The 25302-nt window shown below is 46.0% G+C and overlaps 1 protein-coding gene across 11 annotated transcripts in view; it reads right to left on the bottom strand.

Annotated features, from left to right (window-relative positions):
• Nucleotides 1-850: 850 nt before the first annotated feature.
• Nucleotides 851-25302, bottom strand: part of ACIN1 (apoptotic chromatin condensation inducer 1) — a 38478-nt gene continuing 14026 nt past the window's right edge. For 5 of the 11 annotated variants that reach the window (XM_044925307.1, XM_044925306.1, XM_006066476.3 and 2 more), the window contains 15 exons: nt 20799-20887; nt 18811-20058; nt 18160-18375; nt 17574-17689; nt 9729-9870; nt 6235-6277; nt 5243-5376; nt 4993-5145; nt 4326-4467; nt 3840-3985; nt 3477-3584; nt 3231-3338; nt 2695-3019; nt 2485-2585; nt 851-1785 (listed from right to left, as the gene is read on the bottom strand). In XM_044925307.1, the coding sequence (XP_044781242.1) occupies nt 1459-1785; nt 2485-2585; nt 2695-3019; nt 3231-3338; nt 3477-3584; nt 3840-3985; nt 4326-4467; nt 4993-5145; nt 5243-5376; nt 6235-6277; nt 9729-9870; nt 17574-17689; nt 18160-18375; nt 18811-20058; nt 20799-20887 (3398 nt within the window). In that variant the 3' untranslated portion in view covers nt 851-1458. The other 6 variants (XM_006066475.3, XM_044925304.1, XM_044925305.1 and 3 more) reach the window with 6 other exon arrangements.

A 25302-nucleotide genomic window follows, 5' to 3' on the forward strand; every position in this document is an offset into this window, starting at 1 on the left:
CCGACCCTCCCCGGCCAGCCCGGGCCGCGCGGCGAGGGCGGGGGCGGCGCCTGGTGCCCGCCCCCTCGGCGCTGCTGGCCGCCGGGCGCATACAGATGCGGCGCCCCTCCCGAGCCAGGCCCGCAGCGCCCTGAGGGGCACTCGGGTGGGGGTGCGTCCACGCCTCGGTGCCAGGCCGTTTCCGAAGAGCTAGCGGGGAGGGCGCATCGCGCGGCGCGAAGCGGCCCGCAACCGGACGAATGGCGAGCGCACGGTGAGCCCGGGATCCTGGAACCCACTGCGGAGGCCCGGCTCGCCGCTCCCGGACCGGCCTTGGGAACTGCGGAGGACCTCGGCCGTGAGGCGGCGGCATTTTGGGAACCTGTGCAGGGCAGGGTAGCGGGCCGGCTGGGGGCCTTAAGCACGGCTGACGGGTCCAGGGAGTCCGCGGGCTGGGCCCAGGGAACAAACAGGTCAGGGACCGAGGTAAGACATCCGCGGGAGGGCACGGAGCCTTTTTGGGAAGCTCGTTTACAGAAGCCTACTGAGCGAGCTGCTGCCGCCCCCTGGTGGCAGTTATGGGAAGACCTTGAAGGTGGTGAGCAGGTGACCAACTGCCTCCAGCAACAGGACAGGCCCGTCATCTTCCCAGGGGGTCTGCCTCACTGCGGGGAGGGAAAGCCGCACAGCTGTGGTGTGGTCAGAGCCGAGGCAGGGATGGAGAGAGGGTGGGGAGTCCCCTCTCCGGGAAGCAGCAGCCTAAGTGTATGGAATGCAGGTAATACCGGCTGCACTTACAGGAGACGGCCTCCACTTCAATTTGGCTCTCACCCAGGCCCTGACCAAGGAAAGCCACTCCATCACACACTAGTTAAAACTAAGTCAGATTTTTATTATTTTCCATAGACCACATCATTTAATAATAAAAAAAATAAAAATAAAAATTGAACAAAAGGAAAAGGTGGATATAAAGTGGAACCGGTGGGCAGGAGGCAAGGGCTGCAGGACAGAAGAGACTGGGAACTGCAGGGGCCCTGGGACTCAGGAGGAGATGCTGATTCAGCTCATAGGTGACCCAGTCCTGGCCCCGGCTGTTCCCAAAAGGGGGGTTCGAGTACCAGAGGTGGTGAGCAGGATGGAGGAAAAAACAAGGGAGGTTTGGGGCTCCTGGCTGTTCCCCACTTCTCAGCCAATACCTCCCTCCCTAACTTAGCTCTTCCCTCTCACAGACTTCACTGGAAATGAGAGGAAAGGGCTGAGTCCCAAGAGATAGATTATGGAGGTGGGGTAAGGGTGGGAAGGTGGCCACTGCTCCATTTGGTATTTGGGGACAGGTGGCAGCCAGACTTCAGCACTGGGCAAATGGTGTGAATGACCCTGGTTCCAGGGTGGTGGAGATTGTACCTATCCCTCTGTGGCCTTGAACCCACCCTGGGGGAGGGTGGCCCACGCCTGCAGCTCTCCCTAGTGTTTTCCCGGCTAGCGGCGCCCGCCCCGGTCCCGCACAGGTGTGCTCCTGCTCCGGCTCCTGCTGTGGCGCTTGGTGTCTCTGCGGTCCCTCTCCCTGCCTCGTTCCCGCTCCCTGTCCCGCTCCCGATCTCGATCCCCCCTGTCCCGCTCCCGGTCCCTCTCTCTCTCCCTGTCCCTCTCTCGGCTGTGTTCTCGCCGCTTCTCTCGCTCCAGCTGCCGGGTCCGTTCCCGCTCTGCCTCCTTCTCCCTCTCCTTCTGCTCTTCTTCTTCTTGCTCCTTTCGCCGCTTCTCCCGCTCCTTGGCCCGTTCAGCCCGCTCTGCCTCCTTCTGAACAATCTGTAGCAGGCAGGGAAGGCAGAGAACAGGCATCTCAAACCCGTTCACAGCAGTCCCACCTGATCCCCCTGCTCCTGGACCCTGCACTCCTAGCTCAGGATCACCGTCCGCCTTGCTATTACGCAGGAAGGGGGAGGGCCCAGCAGTCACACCTGTCCTTGTCTCAGAGCCCCAAGCCCTCCCAGTTTTCACCTGTTACAGCCATGACAGGTAGCAGCACCATCCATGCCTGGCCTCTAGTATTTCCCAAGCTACTTAGAGGTGAAAAAATTCTCTATTTTCTTCAGTGGAGTAGCATAAGCCTAAAATTCCCAAAAGGCCCATCAAGAAAAAAGCCCCATTAGAAAAGCTAAAATCCCTAGAAAGGAAAAAGCAGAAAAATGGCTGAGTTTATAAAACACAAATTTTTCAGCTAACTAAAATCAACTTCCAAGAAGTGTGGCTGGCACAGCCAGTTTGGATACACACACAAAGTTCCAATCTCCATGTCTACCTTCTACCTTTTTGGGTCTGGCTTCTCTATTGTACAGTCAACTGGGTCTTGAAACTGCCTCTTTCCATGATGCTTAGCTTCTTCTGCCTTATTATCCTAAGCCGATAGGATACCTAGGCCTACTCGCTCCCACAGTCACATGACTCTGCCCTCCGTGCCCCCTAGCCTGGTGAATTTCTGAGCAGGGCGGGAAGGCAGCCACTCACCTGGCTGTCAGTCAGTGGGAGCCAATAGATGCAGGGAGCTGCCTTGGTCTTGCGGAAAAGGTCGTCCAGCAGCTTGGCAGGTGGTTCCTCCTGAGCTTTCTCTGAGGTGGAAGGAAGTGGTTCAGACTTGACACACGTGACCCTGTGGCCCATCCCATCTGGGTCCCTTTCCCACTTACAGGTGGGTACTGTGCCCCCGAAGCTAAGTACCTTTCTTCTCACTCTTCTTTTCTTTAGACTTTGCGCGTTCCTTCCGGCGGCGATCACGGGACCGGGATCGGGAACGGGGCCCTTCTCGAACTTTGTCCCGATCCCATTCGCGCTCGGATCGAGTCCGCTCCCGCCGCTCCATTTCCCGTTCCCGTTCTGCCCACTGCTCCCGTACCGCCCGCTCCTGCTCCCGCTGCTCTGCTCTGGGGTGCTGTGGTGGCTGGGCTGGGGGTGGGGGTGGGGGGTGCAGTGGCCGTGGCATCCCCTGCTCCTCTGTCTTAGTTTCAGAGGGACGGTCCACCAAGAGGCCTCGGTGATAGTCCAGCTGCGGGCAGAGGAGGAACAAGGGTGGAGACAACATCACCCCACTGAAGGAGCCCAGGCACTGGCGAACAGACTCACAGCTCAACTCAGGGAACCAAAGTGGAAGGAGGAGGACCCTCAGAGACCAACGGTTTGGCCAGGGTCTCAGCTGGAGTCTCGCAGATGATGGCCTCCCCTGCCCCTCCCCTCTTGCCTCTCCCTTGGTTTCTTACCTCATCTTGCTCAGCATAGTCAGCACAAAGGAATTTGGGGTTGGACTGGGGCCATTTGACCCCATGGAGAGCTGTGCGGGTGGCAACTGCTTCCTCTACTGTTGAGTACTGACGGAGGAAGGGAGAGGCAGAAGGTCACAACGGGCCTTCCCTCCCTCCCGCTTGCCGTAAGGCCTCAAACCTGCCCACGTTGGTCACAAAAGGAGATACAGGGCACAACCTAGAGAACCGGCTTCTTCCCCTCACCGTTACAAAGCAGTGAGATTTGATCTTGTCAATCCAAAAAGCCTCTTCTACCAGAGTTCCTGTACGTCCCAACAACTCCTTCAGTTGGCCTAAAGTGAAGGGACGAACCTGCCAACGAGAATGAAACTTCAGGGTCTCCAAGAAGACAAGAAATATGCTCAGGTCAGGCTCTCTACAAACTCGAGACAATCCTGCAAGGTGATACTTTTTTCTCATTTTTCAGATGAGACAGGTTGTGAGGTTAAATAACTCACTCAGAGTCAATGAGTGAATAACCAGCAGACGTAGGAGGTGAACCTTAAGAAACACGAGTCCACAGCTCTGACTCTACATCAAGCTGCACTGTTGGAAATGATGACTTACCAAATTGGAGATGTGGACGATGTTACTGATCTTGCCCCGGGGTGGGGAGGGCACCTGAGCAGTCCGGACTGGATCATCAATCGTAATGGAAACTCCTGACTTCTGCTGGCTAATGGAACGTCGAGTTAAGGTATCTCCTAAAGTCACTATCAAATAGAGCACATGAATCGTTTTCAGCAGGGAGCAATGCTGGCTTTCGCCTTCAGCAGGACTTTTATATTCCCTACCGGCAGTTACTCTTCCATCTAAATGTGCTGAGCACCTGTACCGTGCAAGGTACAGTCCAGGCTGATCTCCTCATTATGGAGACGCAAAGATTAAACAGATTCGAACCTAGCCCTCAAGTAGCTTGGTAACAAGACGACGACAAGACAGATGTGTAAAATACTACAACACAAGGCAGAAGGCATTCGATGCTGTAAGAGGTCCAAACCAGGTGCTCTGGGAACTCAGGGAGCCACATGCTTCACTCAGTGCTGCACCCACCTTTCTTGACTTCATGTTCCACAGGGGGGGGCAAGGCCACCTCTACTGAGACCTGGGGAGGCACAGGGGCTTCTGCTTCAGGCTCCTTCTCTTCTTCCTCCTCTTCCCTCTGCCCATTCTCCTGGCCCTCGGCAGGTACCACCTATAAGGTATCAGATTAACAGAGGGATTCTTAAACACCAAACTGGCATATTCTTTTCTGCCTCTGGTTTCTTGGGGAGAGACGGTGGTAGTCAGCCTAAAGTGTTCTTTCCACTAGTGGGGGAGATTTCATTATTAGGTTCACCTCCGCCAGGTCCTGGGATTGGTAATACCTTAACTCGTCCATGAGGAAAACTAAGGCAGGATTTGGCAAATTTTTTCTGTATAGAGCAAGACAGTAAACATTATAGAGTTTGTGAGCCATACAGCTCCAACTACTCAATTCTTGATATTATAGCACATAAGCAGCCATAGAGAAAGTAAATGAACTGGTTTAACTGTTCTAACAGAACTTCATTACAGGCAACAGGTTAGATTTTGTATTCTGCTGACCCATACAAAGGTCAATTAAGCCAACCCTCTGCACAGACAGATTTCCCTTCTAGAGCTCCACCTCAGCTCCCTACTTAGCTGCTCACTCTGCATTCAGGCCCCCCTCCCCCAAAGTGGGGCACAGGAGCCTTACCTGAGTGACAGTCCGGCATATTTTCAGCCCCTTGTCATGGGTCCCATCATCACCATTACGCTCTGTCTCATCCTCAGAGATTCGGGAGTCGTCAGCATGAAGATCCACAACAGCCTCCTGCCCCGCCAGGGGTTTGATGTCGGGGATGAGGCTCTGGGACACAGATACCCCCCCACCCCGTTACACTGGGCCCACGTCTACTCCCACCGCATGTGTCTCATCCCCCCTTCCCCGGCCCCTCCCACCTCACCTTGAGTGACTCGGTGGTGATACTGATGGAGGGTTTCTTCTGGGTGGTGGCTGTGCTGGCTCCCCAGCGCCGCTTCCGACTAGGCTGGCCCCCCTCCGTGTCACTGTTTCCAGCCGGCACCCCCTTGGTAGCTGCTGTCCCCAAGAAACAGGACCCCACAGTTAAGATGGTCCCAGGCTCTCTGCTGGTTCACACCACAACACCCACAGGTAGCCTTCAACTGGAATTTTAGTAAAAGGTTAACTTAAAGATATCACTTTTGGGGACTGGGGAAATCGTGTTTCAGAGTAAACAGAAGGCCTGGAGCCACTTCCTGAAAGATTAGAACTACTGATCTCTGAAGGCAAAAAGGGAGAAGTAACTAGGCTGGTGAGCATTTAAACTTTTACTGGGAGAAAACCGTAAAGCACTGGGGAAGACATACTGAGGATGACATGGGAATGAGAAAAGACTGTATGATAATAAAATTCAAGTTAGTTTTAGATCATGACATGACCTGGTTATGCTTTAGGTTAATATTCACACTAATAGATTGATATTTAAGTCATAAAGATCTATTAAATATTACACTTTTGTCAACTTAAAGAGTTCCTCATTGAAAAATGCTTAAGTTGTTACTGTTTGAGGTGTGGGAACTCTCGTTTTCTCAGATGTGCTCTTATAATAAGGCATAAACTGGTAAGCATTTTATAGGAATCCCTCAAACCTACTCCTGAAAAAAGTAGGACTATAGGTAAGTAATGGTGAGACACTTCACAGTGTATCTCATTAGGGTTAAGAAAGAAATGGGGGAAAAATGACAAGAATTGTTTATGAAGTTCTGAATTATGAACTGGAGCCTTAACTATGCCATAGATTTGCTGGGTGGAGCTGCTGGGATGGCAAGGGGTGACCCAAGAATGCCACTGAGAGAGAATGGGAGTCTATTTCTCTATGAACTCTGAGTTTTACGGTACTCTGGACCTGTGTCAGGGATTTGGGGCTAGACTTACAGACAACGGAGATCTTCCTCTTGAATGATTTGGGCAGCAAGCTCTGTATAGAGAAGAAAGGGGTGGGGGGAAAAAAGAGAAAGAGACACACCCCACAGAGAGGTGGAAAGGAGGTTAGATGGGGCAGTCTTAGCATAGGTTCCAAAGACACAGAGAGATAGAGACACAGAGACAGACAGAGACCAAAACAGAAGCGGCAAACGGCAAAAACGAAGCAGAATCAATGCAAGTTAGAGAAAAAAATAAAACCAAACATCACAGCAGGGAAAAGTCATCTAGTCCATACCACACCTATGTATTAGCTTAACCAGAAATAAGCTGGAAGAAGAATTTCAATAGCCTCCCAGCCCTTTAAAAGCATTGGTCATGCCCTCTTCCACTGGTCTCTATGGATGGAGAGGATGCCAAACCCAACAAGCTATGCCCAAAACTGAGTTATGTAGTCCTTCTAAGGTCTTCCTTGCTAACTGGAGCAAAATATGAGTAAACAAGGAAAACCAACTTTGGGATGGCAACTGTGACAGTATAACCCTCCTCCACTCAGTGCCCAGCCTGCATCCGCTGACAGCAGACCCGAGCAGCTTGGACAGCAGACTTAGAACTGCCTGGGTCACTGCCGCACTGTGGAAAAGGGCGGCACCAGCCTCACTGGAGAGGAGCCTCTCAAGCCAAGTGCCGACACAAAGAATTTAAAGGTGTCTTTGGTAAAGACAAGATTTTATGAAGGGCAGACAGTACCCAGGAAGAGTTTCAGACTTTCCGACCACTGTACTAAGCTCTAGCAGAGCCCTACTATGTCGTCTCCAAACAGGGCATATGCCTTAGGGGCTCTGTCAATGACCAGAAACTTCCCAACTTGCTTCTGAGCAAGTTTCTGCCCCCAAACACTCAGTGGAAGACTGTGGACAGAGCAAAAAGAGGAAGAGAGAGCAAAAAGGGGAATAGAGCATTTTCAGATTTAAGTGCTTATTTCTGGAAAAACTAAGACCTACCACCCTTCTAAAGGGTAGGGCAGGAGCCCTCTTGATGAAATCCCTTTCCCCCATCCGCCCCCCAGCCCCGTTTGTGTTGTCTAACCAAGTCTCCTTGGTCTCCTTTAAGGGCCAGCCTGACCCCTAGCCAGGCCGCTCTTGATGGGTAAGTTAGTGAGAAAAAAAAAAGTCTTAATTAAAACAGGTAGAACATGAACCAAATAAATAAATCCAATAAAGAAATCAGAATAAAGATAAAGAAAAAAAATCAAAATAAAAGATTAAAAAAAGAGGAGAAAGAAGAAAATAAAGAGGAAAATAAACTAGGAATATGACAAATGTTCCAGGTACCATCTCACACCTGGGATCTTCAGTTCAGCCAATCGCACCTCACTGTGTACTGTATCTAGTCAACCGCCGGTCCAATCAGAATGAGCCCTCCCTGCTAGGCGCTGTGCAATTGGTGGGGGGTTGGGTTGGCAAAAAAGGTGGGCGCACGGCGTGGTGGTCGGCACGGCACTGCCAGAGTCCTCCCAGGGGCGCACGGGGGCGGGAGGGAAACGTGTGGGGGGACGCTGCCCAGTTTCCATGATGTCAAGACAGTTCACTGGCGGTGGCCAGGCTCAGCGAGGGGTACAGGGGGAACAGGGGCAGAGACATCAGTTCTGGCCCTGCAGGGGCATCATCCTGTAGTCCCTGATGAGATGGCCTGTGAGTAGCAGGAATGGTCCTGGCCTTTTATCGTGAGAGGCAGGCAGGACCCTATGTCCACCAGTGGCAAGCTGCAGCAACACCACCACCCAGTGCTTGGAATCCAGGTGATGACTTCAGAGTCCCTTTCTCCTCTGCCTGTAACTGGGGAGGGGGTCCTCTCACCGAGTGGGTTCATGAAGCCTCTGTTGAAGGCAGCCTGGGGGTAGTAGGTGGATAGCCCCAGGACCTGGCACACATTCAGCAGCAAGGTCAGAATACTTTTCTTCTGAGTGGTGTGTGGCATCTCCTCAGGGACTCCCGCTGAGACAGTGGTTCCAGTCAGGTGGATGGATGAGCCCCTGCCTCCAGGGATGGAGGAGAAGTTGGAGCAACCAACATGCTGCCCTTCACCATGGACAACAGGGACCAAAGGAAAGTCCATCTGATGAGCAAATGATGATACATGGCTGGGCTGTCATCAGCATTAAATCCCTGGGCTCAGACCCTAGACTTCTCTGCAGGGTTCCTAGTCGTCACAGCTTAAGCCGAGAGCCCCACTTGGTATTTTACAGCTGGCACTGTGATCACAAACATTGACTCTTTAGGAGGTCTTGGTGCCCTAGTTGGGGATCCCAACAGTCTGCAGCAAACAAGGCAACCCACAGTCCTCAAAAGGGCAAGGGCGTGTGGGCAGGCGCCCCAGCACTGACACAAGCTCTTCTTGGGGTGTCCCAAAGAGGGAGATGATGCAAGTCCACCCCTTTCCAAATGCTTTTTGCTTTCTTAATACAAGTCTCTCCAGAACAGTGCTCTTCTTGGCCCCCTGATGTAAGCCAAGGCAGGGAGGCAAAAGGGGGCCCATCACAGGATCCCATACACATGCCCCCCTCTGGCCAAGACACCTGGATAGCAGACTCGGCTCTGACTGGGCAGCTCAGTAGCAGCGGTTGGGTCCAGAGGAAGAGGCGGCATCAGCGATTGGCCAGTTGGGCAGGGTTATATTTTACGGGCGGATTACCGTACATGAGGTACTTGGACAAAGTTTTACGGGGAAGAAGGACCTTGTAATAAATAATATTCTGCACATCAAATCACTTTCACCGGCCCCCACCCCCGCAACACACACCAAAGAAAGGCTACACACACAACAGTCCCTCCCACCCTGTTACTCTCGTCCCAAACCCAGCTAATTCTTTCTCTAATTACTTTAAGAGCCAAGAAGACTTCGCTGGCTCTGATGGGAGGAGCCCCCTGAATTGGGTGCAGGACACAAGATAACATATATGTCCAAAAAGTAAGTTGAGGCGTCACAAAAATAGCCAAGGGGCCTCTGGGATCACCCCAGGAGCTGGCTTCTAAGTAGCTTCATCTTGCAACAAGACCACTGGGGGGCAGATCAGCAACAAAAATTCCTCAGCATGGTGCTCAGCGGAGATCCACCAAAGCCCACTAGATGGCGCTGAGCCCCAACATGCTTTTAAAAAGGAGGGAAAGCTAGGGGGCTACCACAGGGAGAAGCTAGAGAAGGCAGCAGGGAAAGCTAAACCTGGGTCTTAGATAAAGGGCCATTAACTGACTTTCTGGGCGGTAACAAACTTCCCCAACTGCACTTCCCCAACAAGGAAAGGGGGATGAAGGAGCCCTGTCCCATCACACGGGGTCTCCCTGGCTAAACCAGCGAATTCTCCCTTGGCCTTGTCCTGATTCAAATCTTTGCCTAGTCCCTTTTTTAAGCTATCCCACTGTGGAAGAGGGATCACTGGAGTGTTCTACTCTTTCCCCTACATCCACTCCTGCCCACCCACCCCAGTAGGTGGCTTGGATATTTACCTCTTTCTTCTCCTCATCCTCAGCATTGCCCTCTGGGCGATCATCATTGCTGACTTGGTCTGCAATAGGCATGGGGGGCTCTGGAACCTCATTTTCAGGTCTGTTTTCACTTGTGTCCATGGTCACTTCCTCCTTCTCCTCACTGTCAGTATGGGAATGGGTTGGGGGGGCAGGAAAGAACCAAGGGGAAGAGAGAACAAGATGTTAGGTTTTGCGTCAAGGAAACCTCCATGCCTCAACACTTGGGTGGGATTGGGAGGGCTGCTTTTCAGATCAAACTAGAGACCTTGCCCCCACAGGAAATGCAGACAACCTTTTTCCTAGGGGAAAGAGCACAGATCACACCAACCATGTCCTCCCACTGCCCAGATGGGATAAAGCTGTGATGTGTAAGGTCAGGACTCCAATGCTCTTAGGTAGTTCACCAGAGCACTCTTATATGAAGAGGAGAAACATCCCTCTCTGAAAAGTCCCTCAAAAGTGATTGTTATTTGCCCACAACCCCAGGGCCTCCCCAGCCCATGGTCACGGGCACTCTTATTTAACCAAACTGCATGAGAAACTAAGGGAAGCCCAAGTCCTTAAAAAGATGAGAAAGAGCAGCCAAGGCTGTGGCAAATGACCCCAACCTTGTTGTTTAATCAACTGCTTAGGGTAAAAGCCTAATGACCTACAGATCTGGAGATACCAGGAATGGAGAAATGGTGGGGTGCAGGCTGTAGGGAGAGTAGGGCTGGTGAGGGTTCAAGCTTCAAGGACTCTCTCTAATCCAAAAGGAAAAATTAACACTGCCAAAGTATGAAAGCTCAGAGAAGAACCAGGCCACTTTTACCTGCTCAGAGGTGTAGGAATTGTTCTTACATTCGGCTTTCGCCCAGTTTCTCCCACTCCCTTATTCCAACTTCCAAGAGATAAAGAGAGCAGGCCTCCCAGTCAGGACACACCCTCCCCCACACCACGCTTCCCACCCCCCGGTGCCCCCCCACAACACTGAACCCACTCCCCCACCCCTCCGAATCACACAAGTAGGGTCCCACTGCAGGCAATGAATCTCAGAGTTCACTTCAGATAAACTAGCTTCCCAACTTCTTTTTTCTGTCTTCATCCCTAACTTGTATCTCTAATCTCACCCCCACTACCACCCAAACACTGAGGTGGGGAGGGGAGGGCGGGGAACAAATCAAGATGAACAGGGTCCCCTCTCTAAGTCTCAAGAGAGGGGAAGCCAAGCCTCCACAGGCTGATAACCAGCACCGAAAATTCGGCATTCTCGACAGGCTGCCTGACACTCAGAGGTCAGAACAGCCTCCCCAGAGCATGGGAGGGATGCACGGGAAGGGTGGGGGGGGGGGGAGAAAATCGGAACTGTGCCCCCAGCTAATAGGCTCCCACAGAAACACGAGATTCAACTGCCTGAATCTAAAGAAAAGGCTCATCCAAAAAATACCTATTTCCCACACAGAGAGGGCAAGTGAGGCCAATTAGAAATCAGGCAGGAAGGACAAAGGGGGAAGCAGAATGACTGAAAACAAACCAAAACCAAAGACGGAATGAAAGCCATGGGAAAGAGAAGGGAGATGAGGGGGGCTCGAGCGGTAGGGAAAAAGGATACATGGAAATGTGAAGCTCTCACCCTTCTTTGCTTTCTGATAACATGATTTTTTTTCTCCCCCTGGAAGTGCTGTTTATCCCTTTCTGGAATGGAAGAAATAACAAAAACCAAACAAAAAAATCCTAAAAAATTTAAAAAAACAAAACAAAACACCTTCCTTGTCCCAAGATCCCACCACCTCCTCCCCGGCCACCCGATCCAGAGAGAGAAAATCGAGATGCAGCAACTGGGGATCCAAAAAATGGTAAATGGAAGGAGAGGTGGTGGTGGTGAGGGGAGGCTAAAATAGATCTGGATTTTAAGAGATAAGCGTTAAGTCCTCACGGCAAACCCCGAATTCGGCTGGATTGGTCTCTCTGGAGGAGGAGGAGGAGGAGGGCCAGGCTGCTGGTAGTGGCTGGCTCTATTGTACTGGCGGAGCGGTGGCGATCAGCCGGAGACATGCAGGGGAGCCATCTTGCCACTTACCCAGCAGCCCGTGTGTGCGGATGGGGGAGGGCCCTGCTGCAGCAGGGGAGGGGAAAGGAGAGAGGGAGGGCGCTGAGTGAGCAAGGTTCTTATCCTCTGGCGAGCTACTCGGAGCTCACTGCTGGCTCGATAGGCCTGGCCCTTTCCCTTCTTTTCTCAGGTTACAGCAGCTAACGAGGCCTAACCCCAAAGGGGAAGGGTGCTCTCTCCTTGTCTTCCCAGGGGCAGGGGAGGGGGCTGGGTGGAGAGGACAAAGTTACAGCTGTTTGCTTGGAAGATTCCAGAGAATAGAAAGAAAGGAAACAGCAGAACTGGAAGTGAAAAAATGGTAAGAAGGAAGATAACAAGGCCAAAGTTGAATAGAGACAGAGGGGAGGGTCATGAGCAATTTTTTAGGTGTCCATCTTCCTCTATCCCAGAAGCCGGGCATGGAACATTGAAAACTGATCAGCTGGCTCAAGGTGGGAAGGCGGGATAAGATTTGGCACTATCTAATCACTATATAGTAACTGGCTGCTTACGGCAGCAATGACCACGTGTTACTACTTCAGGGAGATGAAAGGAAAGGATAAGCAGAGGTGCTTTCTGAATTACCAGTAGAGGAGGGGAGAGGTATCTCTAAAGAGAAGACAGACAACTTTGTTTCAGAGTCTTTAATAAGGTCACCCTGCCCCAGGGTCTGCAGGAGCCAAAAAGAAAAGGATAAGCAGGGCAAGGGGACCTTGCCTAAAGCATGAAGGCCGCGTTTTGGAGCAAGGGCTCCCAAGTGAGGGCTCCGGAGTACATAAGGGAAGTGAGAGGACTGTTACTGGGAATGGGGCGGGGTGGAGGTGTGTGTGCAGATCTGTTGGGCAAAAAGTGATTGGGAACTTCACAGAAATGATTAATTATGGGCATCTCCAAACTAATGTAAAATGTGAAGCTATCTCTACCCATTCAGAACAGCACTCAGTAGATGCTCAAAATGCTCATCTGTTGACTACAAAAGTGCTCCTTTCGTAGCCTAAGTCGCAGTAAAGGTTTAACATTAGAACAAACTTCTGGATTCTTAACCAAAAGCTTAATATTGTCTCATTTGTAATACCAGAGCTTTTAGCTAGGACTGACATTTCCTCCTGCTGCTTACAATCGTAAATGCACACACCAACCGCATGCTACAGCAGTCACATGTAACATCACAGCTCCTCTGCCCTTAGCGGTCCCTGTCTGCTCAGTAAGATTGCGAGTCTGGAGTCAATGGCCTAGGGCTCAATCCAGGCCCCAGCTCCACCTCACACAAGGAGCACACAAGTGATACTGAGCGAGTTTCTGATCCTCTCTGTGTATCAGTTTCTTTATCTGTCAAGTTGGGGTAATAACAATATCTATCTCATCTAACAGTGTGATAAGGATTTGCTCTTAGGAACCTGGTTTGGAAGACACCCCAAGTCAAGGCAAGGATATGCGTAAAACACATGTATGTTTAACAGGCCGTTATCTCATCTGAGACTACCTATGGAGCTTTTAAAAGAGTGTCCTCAAAGTGTAGACTGCTCTTTCTATGATGTAAAGGCAATAACTGGTTTGTGGGGTTCCACTAATGCCCTCCCACTGTCTAGTGCCCTCTGGTTACTTGCCCCTTACCCTGCAGAGTTCCTCAAGGTCAGGGACACCTAGCCTGGAGCCTAACACAAAGAAATGTTCAGTAAATATTTCCAAATTAGGTTGTCATTGTGGGTCCAAGTAAGATACTTTAATAAATGATTGCTGCATTAAAAGTTTTCCTAATATTTTTTAGACAGAATTCCCACAAAGACCATTACCTTATAGAGAAACATTACCTTCAAACATCCTCAAATACATGTTCCCTGTCCATCAATTGTCCTAAAATACTGTCGGCTGCCAATACGCCTCTCCAAAAGTGGCTTTCTTGGAGGAAGAATTTTAATAGCAATTCTACGTCATATTTTTCAAGCATAAGAATTTTACAATGCTATTCTTGGCCTTCATGAGATATGGGTTTGTGCCATCTACTCCCTCATGATCAAACCTATGGGATCTAAGAATTACCAAAACTTTTCTAAGAGGAAACTTCGAAACTGTCCCCAAAAAGGGGACTCAATCTACTTGCAGGACTAGTCCCAAAGTCTTCTTAGCTATGTGTCAAGAGCCCCACGCAGCATTTCTTGGTAGTCCCTTTTAGACAAAAGGTATCTCCTTTTCCACTATTTAAGTTCTTGCACAAATGTTTCTGATACCTTTGAAAAGAAAGTGAAACCGCATGGGGATTGGGGGTGGGTGATGTTGTTGTTAGTCAGTAAGGCACGTTGGAGTCTTTTGTACCCCATGAACTGGAGTCTGCCAGGCTCCTCTATCTATGGGATTTCTCAGGCAAGAATACTGGAGAGGGTTGCCATTTCCTTCTCCAGGGTATCTTTTCCGACCCAGAGATGGAACCTGTCTCTTGCACTGGCAGGCAGATTCTTTACCAGTGAGCCACCAGAGTGATACCTACCCATAATTAAACAGCAAACAAAGCATTTGCAGCCCAGAAAAGGACAGAACTAGTTGAGGGCTAATAACATCACATTAGAGTTTGTATCTGAATATGAATGAGATTCAAAGAAACTAATGGAAAAGGGAAATTTCTATAGACATTTATGTTTGAACTTTATTGTAGAAAATTCACAAAGAGCTGAGGACTGATATGAAATTTAAATAATAGTGGGATTTGACTACCTTTGGTAGTGAGATTGAAATACAGAATACCCTCAGGAGCATACTAGTTCCAAGATAACCAAGGAGAGTATGGTTTAAGAGGGTACATCCTTAGATACCAACTTCTCAGTGAGTGAACTCTATTGATAACAATAAATTCTACTTTTTAAAAATTATGCATCATTAGGCATACTGGCACTGTAGATCCCCTAGGGAGTATCAATTACACTGTCATATTGGTTTAAAGAACCATTTCCTTCCTGCTATTCAGGCAAAAGGACAACTAAACACAGTGTCAAGGACCCAACAATTCTACTGCCTGCAAGGTTTGTATATACAAGAAGGTTTTATTTAGAAAAATTGGGGTTTGAATTAACTACTACTGGATGATACAGTTGTCCATACACAGTTTTTCCTTTCCCTTTCCTTTTTTCCTTTTTTTTTTAATGTAAAAAAGAGAGTACCCTTTTTTCCTGTGTATGAGTAAATTTTTGTTCTATCTATAGCAGGCAGGGCTGGATTTTGGAACAGGGCTCAAATTAAACAGGACTGAGGGCTCACAAATTCCTGCCCCAAGAAATAAAAAAGATACCTTACCTCATAAATCTAGAATCCCTCAGGGAACAATCAGAATCACAATGGATTTAACCAACCACAGCAAAAAAAAAATTTAGGTCATCTCTTCCAAGTGGTGAGAGATCCCTGAAGTCTAATTTTTTTTTAACACTTTACTGAATCAATGGGCCCTAGCTCTATTTTTTAAGTCATGTGACTTCTTGTTGAGGCAGAGAGGAAAACCAAGGTTAAGCCACAAATGGGTCTTTTTCATTTAGCACTCACTGTTGTTTCATCTCACTTTTAAAATTGGCCAGGCTCCAGAGATGACCAGGCTAAACACTAGCACTCAAGAGGGGTGAAAGACCAGGAGGAGTGTTGTGAATCAATTTAGCAGGGCCTCCAGAAATGTAGCCAAACTTCTCAAAGACTCATTTACCAAATCCAGTGCCAGAATATCCTATGGGTTTTGCGCATGTAATTCTGTTAGGCTGCCAAATAGACCACCTGAAAGGCAGACGGAAGGAAAGCAGGTAACCAGGGATGTGTATGAGCCACTCTTGAGCTGAGACTGCATTCCTAATCTATGGGCTGCTCCACGGAAATCTGCCTGGGCAATAATGGGCAATCTCAGGATTTGCCCCAGGTGCCATTTGCTATCTCCTTGCCAGAATCAATGGGACTAGATGACCTCAGTCTTAAAATACAGGTCAAAGCCCCCTTTACTTGAGGAGAAAAACTCTGTATGAGACTCCAAGGTTCATTTGCCCTGGACCTACATGCAAAAATCCAGAAATAAGGTGCTTTAAAACAGCATACAGTGCCACTCTGTTGCCAGGATCTCAGAGACCTACAGGACTTTATGGTAAGCAAGGAGCCTTTCATAAAATCACTTGTTTCTCATGGTGCACAGAAAGCAGTTCCTCAGACCCAATTAGTAGCAGGTTTTCAATACATACTTTGAAACTGCCATTAAAGAAAAGACATATTGTACTTCCATGGGATGAAGGAGGGAAAGGCAGGTATTATCTCTGATTGATGGATAGAAAAGGGAAGGTGTCACCCCATTTCCTCATCGATGGTGTAGCTGGGAAATCCTGAACACGTTCAGAATTCGCTGGGTTTTCACTTTAAGGTCCTAGAAGAAAAACCCCTTTCCAAAGGATAATGTACCAATTTCAAAAGGGAAAAACAAAAACTTTTTTCAAAGGCAATAGAGTGAACTTTTAGCTTTCAAACCAAAAATGTAATGGCCACAAGATGGCAGCAGAGACAACAATATTAGTATAGGCAGTAGCGAGGGTATATCCTAAGGCAAAAGCTATATAATGATTACATGAAAGTGAAAGTGAAGTCGCTCAGTCATGCCCGACTCTTTGCGACCCCATGGACAGTAGCCTGCACCAAGCTCCTCCGTCCATGGGATTTTCAAGGCAAGAGTACTGGAGTGGGTTGCCATTTCCTTCTCCAGGGAATCTTCCCAACCCAGGGATTGAACCCACGTCTCTCACATTGTAGACAGACACTTTACCGTCTGAGCCACCAGGGAAGTCCAGTTATTACATAACTATTGTTAAAAGTCTCAAAAAAAAATGAGACAATAAATCAATCATGTCATTGCCCACCACCCTCCAAAATCAAAGGCAAAAGGTAGTCTGAAGTTCTAAGAAGAATTTACATTACTAGACATACATAAAAATGAAAATCATATTGCTAGTATTAGTGTTAATGCTATCAAAGCAATCATGGAACAAAGTTAGGCCAACTGTCTACTCAAGACATTTTCTGATGCTGAAAAGGTAAGCAATCTTATTTCTACAATGCTTTGTCATTTCCCATGAGACTTCAAAGCCAAGAATTTTGGTTCAATGGCATCTTAATTTGTAATACATATACTCAACAAATGAATGACAATTTTCAATTACTAATTTAATTTGATATAAGTATATTCTAAAGCTAGATTTGTAAGGAATAAAAAATTCACATTAAGTGCATAAATGGTAAAATCAATCCAAGGGTCTCAGAAGAGAGAAGCTTCTGACTTGATATGGACTTCATATTTTGCTGTACTGTATACTGTGAGAAGTAACTAGGATAGACTGTGACTAATAAAACTGTAGCTAATAACCAGAGAAAACACAAAAACTAAAAAACAGCACCCTGTTTTTTTTTTAGATCCTCAACATCCTTTATTAAACTGTTCCCAGGCTCACAAGCAGCTGGCAAATGTGAGTTAAAATACCTGAATCAATTTCTGCTTCCTCCTTAAAAGAATTGACTCTTTTGGTCAGATGATCCCAGAAAATGGGTTTCCTTTTACTCCCACCACTGCTTTTCAGACTACATTGAGTTCTGGTGGCAGCTATCAAGATAGTATAACTGAAGTCTAGCCTTAGACCAGATACAGCTGTCTTTTTGTTTTATAACGCAACGAAGATTTAGCCAAAAAACCCCAGGGAGCCAAGAACTATCCTACAAATCGAGTTATATCCCAACTGAGAGGTATCACTTACACAGCGTGATGAATCCTTTCTGATTCTGGTAGGTGAGAGGTCGGAGTCTCTGAGGTTTGGGGCTGTGTGGCAGCCGGTGGCTCTGCCTCTTCAGCTTCACACTTCTTTGGGCTCCCCTGTCAGGACAAACACAGCAAAACAAACATAGCCAACGTACTTAAGTCTGCTTGATTCCTTTTCTTTAACATGGGAGCTGATAAAAGGCAGAGCACGACATATATAGTACCAGCTCCAGACATGGCCCTATTATTTATTTAATTTTAAAAAGTGGAATGGAATACTGCTTACAGAATTTCTATGCTAGCAAACATTTTATTAGAATTCTTGAGAGAACTGAGAAGAGGCTTACTTTTTGGCAGAAGAAGAACTGATCCCAAGAGCGCTGAAGGTGAGAACCCTGCTGCTCAGCCTCATGGAGAACTTCCATTAACCACGAATTGGGAAATACAAGTAGAATCTAACAGGTATCCCCTTCTACATTTCTACTGAGCTTTATCCAGACTGCATTTTCAGTTTTTTAGCTAAGACAGAAGGGAAAATCATGCCTAATCCTGTTTTCCTTTAGGGAGGGGGCATAATACCCTACCCGATCAGGCTGTAACCTCTGGGTCACATGCTTTGCAGCTGGCTCAGGTTGGCTCACAAGCCTCACTTGGATAGAGGATGGGGTGGAAGTCCTCTCCTTTGGCTCAAGGACCTGCAGTTGTGGCAATGGTGGAGCTGCAACCTCCTGACCAGAAGAGGGGTCTTTGGTTTCAGTGTAGCTGGTGCTGCTGGCCCTAGAGACTCCAGGGCTCAAAGACTAAAGAAATGAAACACATTAGCCAAATTATTTTATTTGGTATGTATTCAGTAGATCACTGAGTTTTCCAACTTAATACTTCAGACCTTTTTATCCCTAGATTTGACTTAGTGATTTCCCTATTTCCTAGATTATCCAAAAATTTATTAACTCAGAGTTAGGTGCTGGGTACTGGGATATACACATAAAAAGGTATGACCATACCCTCAAGAAGTTCATAGCCTAGTGGTGGAAATGGGTAGACGGCTTGACCTTTCTTTACAATCAATAGGAATCAAACTGAAAAAGAACCAGTGAATTGAAAACGAGACTGAAAAATGAGAAGTAATCACTGAACTGGGGACTAAAGGAACCTTTTTCTATTCCTGCTGGAAATCATAAGCTCTGTAGGGGTTGAAAACAGTGCAGTACAGACAGAACATCTCCCACACTTACTTTTCTGCTGTTGCTTGATGCTGACCGGGAACGAGAACGGGAACGTGACCTGGACTCTGATGTTGATCTGGAGCCCACCTTGGACCTATCATGAGGGTTGGCATGAGCACGTGCCCCAGACCCATCTCTCTGCTTGGATCTTGGAGGTGAGTGAGACTGAGAGCCTGAACTGTCAGGAGAGCGAGATCTTGACCTAGAACTGGAGGATGAAGATGAGGAGGATCGGCTAGAGGAGGAGTCAGCTGACTGTTTCAATCTGTGGCTTGGAAGAAGGGCATGAGAAGCCCTCCTGCCTTCTTTCTGTTCCAAAGATTCCTCAGTGATCCCTTTGGCCAGTGTGAATTCCTCAATTTTTAGAGGGAGTGGTTGAGTGGATTTTTCTGATTCAGTTTCAAGACCTTTCTGGGCTGAGGATTCAGCTTGTGCGCTTTTCTGAACTAGAGGCAGGACACTCTCCTCTGGCACTTTCTCTACTGGAGATTCAACTTTGGTGTCTGCACGACCTGACAAAGGAGACAAACTTCCCACCAACTGCACAGTATGCTGAGATAGTAATAGCTCCCTGGCCTCACCATCTGCATTAGGAGGAGATAACTGAATAAGGACAGGAGGGGCCGGGCCTTCCATGGGCTCTATTTCTTCTTCACTCTGGAGCTGTGTATTAGGTGGTGGAGAAGATGCTTCCTTGGTAAGTAAAGGTGGGGGAGTCTCCTCCTCACTGGCAGTTAGTTCTGGTTGTAGCACAACCGGGGCCTTCGCCACATCTTCAGTCAATTGAGGAGGGGAAGGAGACTTGGATTTTTCCTCCAAGCCTTTTGAAGATTTTCTTTCTCTTTCTTCTTCTTCAAGAGAAGCTGTTTTCATCTCTTTCTCCTGCTGATGTCTGGCTAGATGACTTCTTCGGGCCTCTTCCTGGGACCTTGTAACTCTCCCTCCTCTCTCTAACCCTTCCTGTTCCTGGGATCTTATAGTTTGGGGTCTCTCATCTGTCACCTCCTCCACTTTTACTATGGGTATCTCTTCTCCCTCTTCCTTAAATTGTTTCAGGACTGGTGCATCTCTAGATTTTTGTCCCTCATCATCATCTTCCTCCTCTTCCTCCTCTTCTTCCTCTTCCTCCTCCTCTTCTTCTTCCTCCTCTGTTTTCAAATTTCGATCTGCTCTGACCCTCAGATTTCTAGAAGGTGTTTCTTGATCCTCTTCCTCCTCTGCAGCCTGGCTACACTCGGAGAGTTTAGCTGCTCTTGCCTGAAAGAAAAGATATTCAACAGTTCAAGGTATATTTGCTCACTATCAACAGAAGAGAAAAAGTATCTCACAAGATACACATATGATGGAGAAACTCGATGATATATGCTTTCAGCAACACTGAGTGACAACAGACATGTGTGACTTAATATGGACTTCATGGGAATCAAAACAAATACAATAATGAAACTGCTAGTACTTCATCTGCTAATTTCAAGCTTTAAAATAAATACGAACTGAACATCTAGAAAGTGTGGGGAGGCGGGCCTGACCTATTTTCAGTAAATGTGATTATTTTGATTTTTTGGATATATTTAATTTGTCCCCATTATTTATTTTTCCAAGGTCGTAATTAACCATTCATATACTTTTGTATTCTGTTCACTTAACACCATATCATACAGCTTTACGGTTTTAAATACTGAATTGTCTGTTTTCTATTTTTTTTTTTGTTTTATTTTGTGTCTGTTTTCTAATAATGTGCTGCCTTCCAAATACAGATCAGCCTGCTAACTTTTACAATTAAGTTTTAATTTTTATATATTCATTTAGAAATCTGAAGGCCAAAGCAGATATAAATTAGAAAACACAAAATGAGAAAAATGTTAAGCAAAGAAGGTGACTATACAGAAAACTAGAAAAAATCAACTCTGAAAATAAGTTGAGGAAAAAGAGGAGGAGAAGATATCCAAAGCATTTCGCAAAGAAGTGAAGGATGCTTTCAGAGACAATAGAGTTACCTGTCTGACTCTGGATGATCGTCTTTCTCCTTTCCTTGGTTTCTCATCATCAGATTCACCTTTCTCTTCAGAAATAGAGGTGCTTTTTCCTATCAAATGAAAGAAAACCAAGTCAGGCTTAAAAACACAAACATTCATACAATACTGCTTTCTAAAAGTCAATCAATCAAAGAATATGAGCTGGTCAACACACACCTATATTAATTTCCCCGATCTCTATGTGGAAGAAAAGACCATATGAAGCCCTAAAAGGTCAGGACATGTTGATAATTCCTGCTATGCACATCTGGAATGTTTTACTATCTCAAAGCCAATTCACATATTACAAGTAATTCAAACAAATGTAAAATAACTACCAGGGGCTTCAAATTGTCTATCACAAAGTACATTTATTTCTATTAAATGTTTTGTCACTGAATCAAAGCTAAAGACTTCATTGTGTTCATTTGATTTTTTTGGACAGCCTATTGCCACTACTTTTGCCCAAAACCTCATGATTAACACACTGGTTTGTAAAACAATAATCTCATGATTACTTAAGAGAAATGATTTTCAGGGCCCTAAGGTTCCTAAAAACTTTTCAAGCCAACTGGACAGGGCTCTGGAAACAGGCCTTCTCTCAATTATGTTTTATATATGGAACTCAAGGTAAGATTAAAGAAAAACAAGTTCTACTATTAAAAGAAAGCTTGTAAATCACCAATGTAGGTCATTCCAATTAATAACTCCAAGTAAAACTGGAAAAAATGTTCACTTACATTCCATGTAAATCACTTAAATAATTTGGGTCTCAGTGTCTTGAGAGAAAATGGAAGTGAGGGGCTGGAAGATCTCTACATTTCCTACCAGTATTAAAATATTACATGGAGTAGAAATGCAAATATTGATGAGAAACAGTTTAGAAAATAGCCTAAAGATAATTACATTCCAGATAGGTACAATACAGTACAAAAGGTTTAAATGATGCACAAACACCTGTTCTACACTAACAGTATTTAAACTAGTGCAAATAATGGCAGATGGTGTGAGAAAAGAGAAGTTTTCTCTTACTTCTATATTTCAGCAATCTAAAGTGAACTAGTCTTGGCTTCTGTAACTAAAAGAAACTTACAAAATGAACTAGAAGACTGCATATACTTTATAAAACTTTATTCTATGATCACTTGATTAACAGGATCTCTGAATATATACCATTTCATATCTAGGTTAGAGAATAAAGACTTTTTTGCATACATAGGAGAAAGAAACTGATTTATTGTAGTTTAACAAATTTTAAAAAAGGCAGAAGGTAGAGGGAGGGATAAACAGGTAGAGCACAGAAGAGTTTTAGGGCAGTGAAAATACCCTGCTATGACACTCTAATGATGGATACGTGTCATTATACATTTGTCCAAACCCACAGAAAGTACATCAAAAGTGAACCCTAAAGCGAGTTACAGACTTCAGTGATTATGATGTGTCAGTGAATATTCACACACTGTAAGAAGTATACCACTCTGGTGTGCAATGTTGATAATAAGAGAGGCTATACATATGTGGGAGGAGTAGAGGGCACATGAGAAATTTCTGTATCTAGCAATTCTGCTGTGAACCTAAAACTACTCAAAAAAAAAAAAACTTAAAAAAAAAAAACCCCAACAAAAACACTATCCAGATGCTCAAGAATTAAAAAAAAAAAAAAAAAATTCAAGGGAAGGTAAAAATTTAAATATTGCAGATTTCTTAAACTTATCTACAGACAAAGAAAAGAAAATCCTACACCAAAGTATCAGTTGCTGCTATTTTAGTTTGTGGGACTTATGGTGATTTAAAAACCTGTTTAATGGACTTCTACGCGAAAAGAATCTAAGAAAGAGTGGATATATGTATAACCATTTCTTTCTACTGTGCACCTGAAACATAACACAGCATTGTTATTCAACTATACTCCAAATTAAAAAAAAAAACCCTAGGGAATTCCCTGGTGGTCCAGTGGTTAGGACTCAGCATTTTCATCGCTGAGGCCAGGGTTTGATCCCTGGTCAGGGAACTAATATCCCATAAGCCATGCAGCACAGCCAAACAAATAAATAAAATAAAAGCACCTGTTTTCTTCTAGTTTTTCAAAAATTTTTCTACAGAATACATGCTACTTTTTGTAATAAAACAATCATTTTTAAAATGATAAAATCCTATACTCTGGAGGAAAAACCTACAGAAGAGATTCTCCAATCACCTCAAATACTATAAACAGGAAAAATTCACAGGTCTAGCCATCCCAAGTACTTGCTTTTATCACTTCAAATTCTATATAAGAAACATTCTCTGCTGTTTTATTTCAACTTAAAAAGTGAGCGTTATAAACACATATATGCTCTGAATAAATAAATGTGATTTTTAAGGGAAGGCGGAGAAAGGTATGCATACAGTTAGTCATAAATGTGCTAAACAGGTCAAATAAAATAGTTTTTTAGAGTTATGATTTTAAAATTATGTACAAGCAAATAGCCTTTATCTCCATCAATTATAAACTATATACTATTCTATTAGACCATAATGTGTCAGGAGCCGTGTTAGGCATTACTGACAAAATGGAGGCACGGTCCCCAACCCCCTCTCCTCATTCTGCAGGCACGGATCCCGGGATGAAGGAGTTAGGCCTTGTAATTCTGACTTGTCTTTTCCTCTCCTTCGCTGAGTTGACTGAAAAGGAATATTAAGGTGCTTATTGTTCTTGAGAGGAGCATGAGAAGGCACAAAGCCTTCTGCAGCATTGCTCAGAAAATAATTCATAAAGTTAATCACTGACATTTGTTCAAGGACTGTTACAAGAGTGTTCCAGGATGAGCACATAGGCCATAGCTTGAGGCCATGGGAGGGATTGATATCTGAAGCCTATTTGTGAGGAGAAAGTTTATGGCAAAGGAGTTTACTGAATTTAGGGCTTAGAAATAATTAAAATAGTTAGAAGTTAAAGATTTAAGGAATGTTGTAAAGTTAGCATATTTTACTATAGCTTATAGAAGTTAGGAATTTTTAGAGACACTATAGCTAGAAGCCTTTTTAAGAGATAGTGAGCTCAGGATGTTAGGGGCAAACAGGATTTAGGAAGATAAGTAGTAAACTGAGGAATGTAGCATGAATTACAATGTAATCACAAGTTAACTATGGGACACTTAGAAGAGGCAGATAATAGATGATAAGGCTGATTCCCAGAGAATCACTGAAGCAGGAACTCTGTTTGAAGAGCAACAGTGATTTATGGAGATGATAAATCTGGGAGAGGGGGAACTGAAAATGTCAAACCTCTGGCCTAATGTTTTTGTAAAAGTATAAAGGAGAATCTTAAACTTGGAATAAACAGGCAGTCCATAGAAAACTGAGAGGCTGTCTCATTTCTCTCGCCGACACCGTCCATCTCTCAGGTTGAATCCCTGGTTGCTGGAGTTGGACTCCGGCCAGTGGCGCCCAGAACAGGGGACACTGAAGAGTAAGTAATCTGGGAATGTAACGCGGGATGGTTAGGATTGTACCTGTGGGTGGCCAGCACCCCTCTACAGTTTAGGCAGGGTGAGGAGGGTATAGAATCAGTAAGAATATTCTCTAGAAGAATGTGTTTCTCTGCATCTAAGAATAGACAAATGTTTATTGAAATATTACTTCATATGTTAGCCCATAGAGGCATTAAAGCAAGCACAGGAAGACCGTCTAAATTTCTACATTTGTTTTATACTTTGCATGGGCCAGAAAAGGTTCCTGTAGATGGTTTTGCTCTGTGGAATATGATTAGAAATGTCCTGGACCCTCATCATGAGGCTGTTAAGATAGTCTATGGGGGAGGCTATAGTGGTGGATGGTGGTGGGTCTCCACCTTCTGCGCAGATCATGTTTTCTGCCATTGACGAAGTAAAGGAGGGAGACTGTGCTCTGCCTCCCGAGGAAGGAGAGGGCTCACAGGACGCTGCGGCCAGTGCCCTGGCGAGCCCCCTCCTCCTCTAAGCAACTAATTTAGGGCGACTACTGCCACCTCCTGCCTCCCAAGGCCCAGGAGTTCCCCACTTTGCCTCGAAAGCCTCCCAGAGTATTGCCTAAGGCTGAGAAAGATAGAGGTTTTTTTTGAAACAAAGGAGCTCTTAAAGCAGATGCATGCACAATATAGAGCCTGCTCCTTGGAGAAAACCTCCTCAGGGTGCCTCACCCAGGCTTAAAAAAATTAATCGTAATGGAAACAATTCTACAAATAAAAAATGTTTCTCTTGTGCCAAATGGGGCATTTTTGCCGGCAATGTCCTGCCAAGCAGGGACAACAAGTTGTGCCAATCAACCCCAGGTAGCGCAGGACTGGACCTCAGTTCCACCACCGCAACAATATTAACCCCTGACATTGAGTGGCTGGCCCCCTACCTGAGGGCATTGTAGGACTTGTGCTGGGGCGTACTCGCTTTCTTTTCAAGGAACTTCGGTGGTGCCTAGTGTAGTAGATTCTGATTATACTGGGGGAAATTAAAGTTTTTTATCTCGCCAC

Source organism: Bubalus bubalis, chromosome 11 (genome assembly GCF_019923935.1).
Source record: "Bubalus bubalis isolate 160015118507 breed Murrah chromosome 11, NDDB_SH_1, whole genome shotgun sequence".
Taxonomy (NCBI): domain Eukaryota; kingdom Metazoa; phylum Chordata; class Mammalia; order Artiodactyla; family Bovidae; genus Bubalus; species Bubalus bubalis.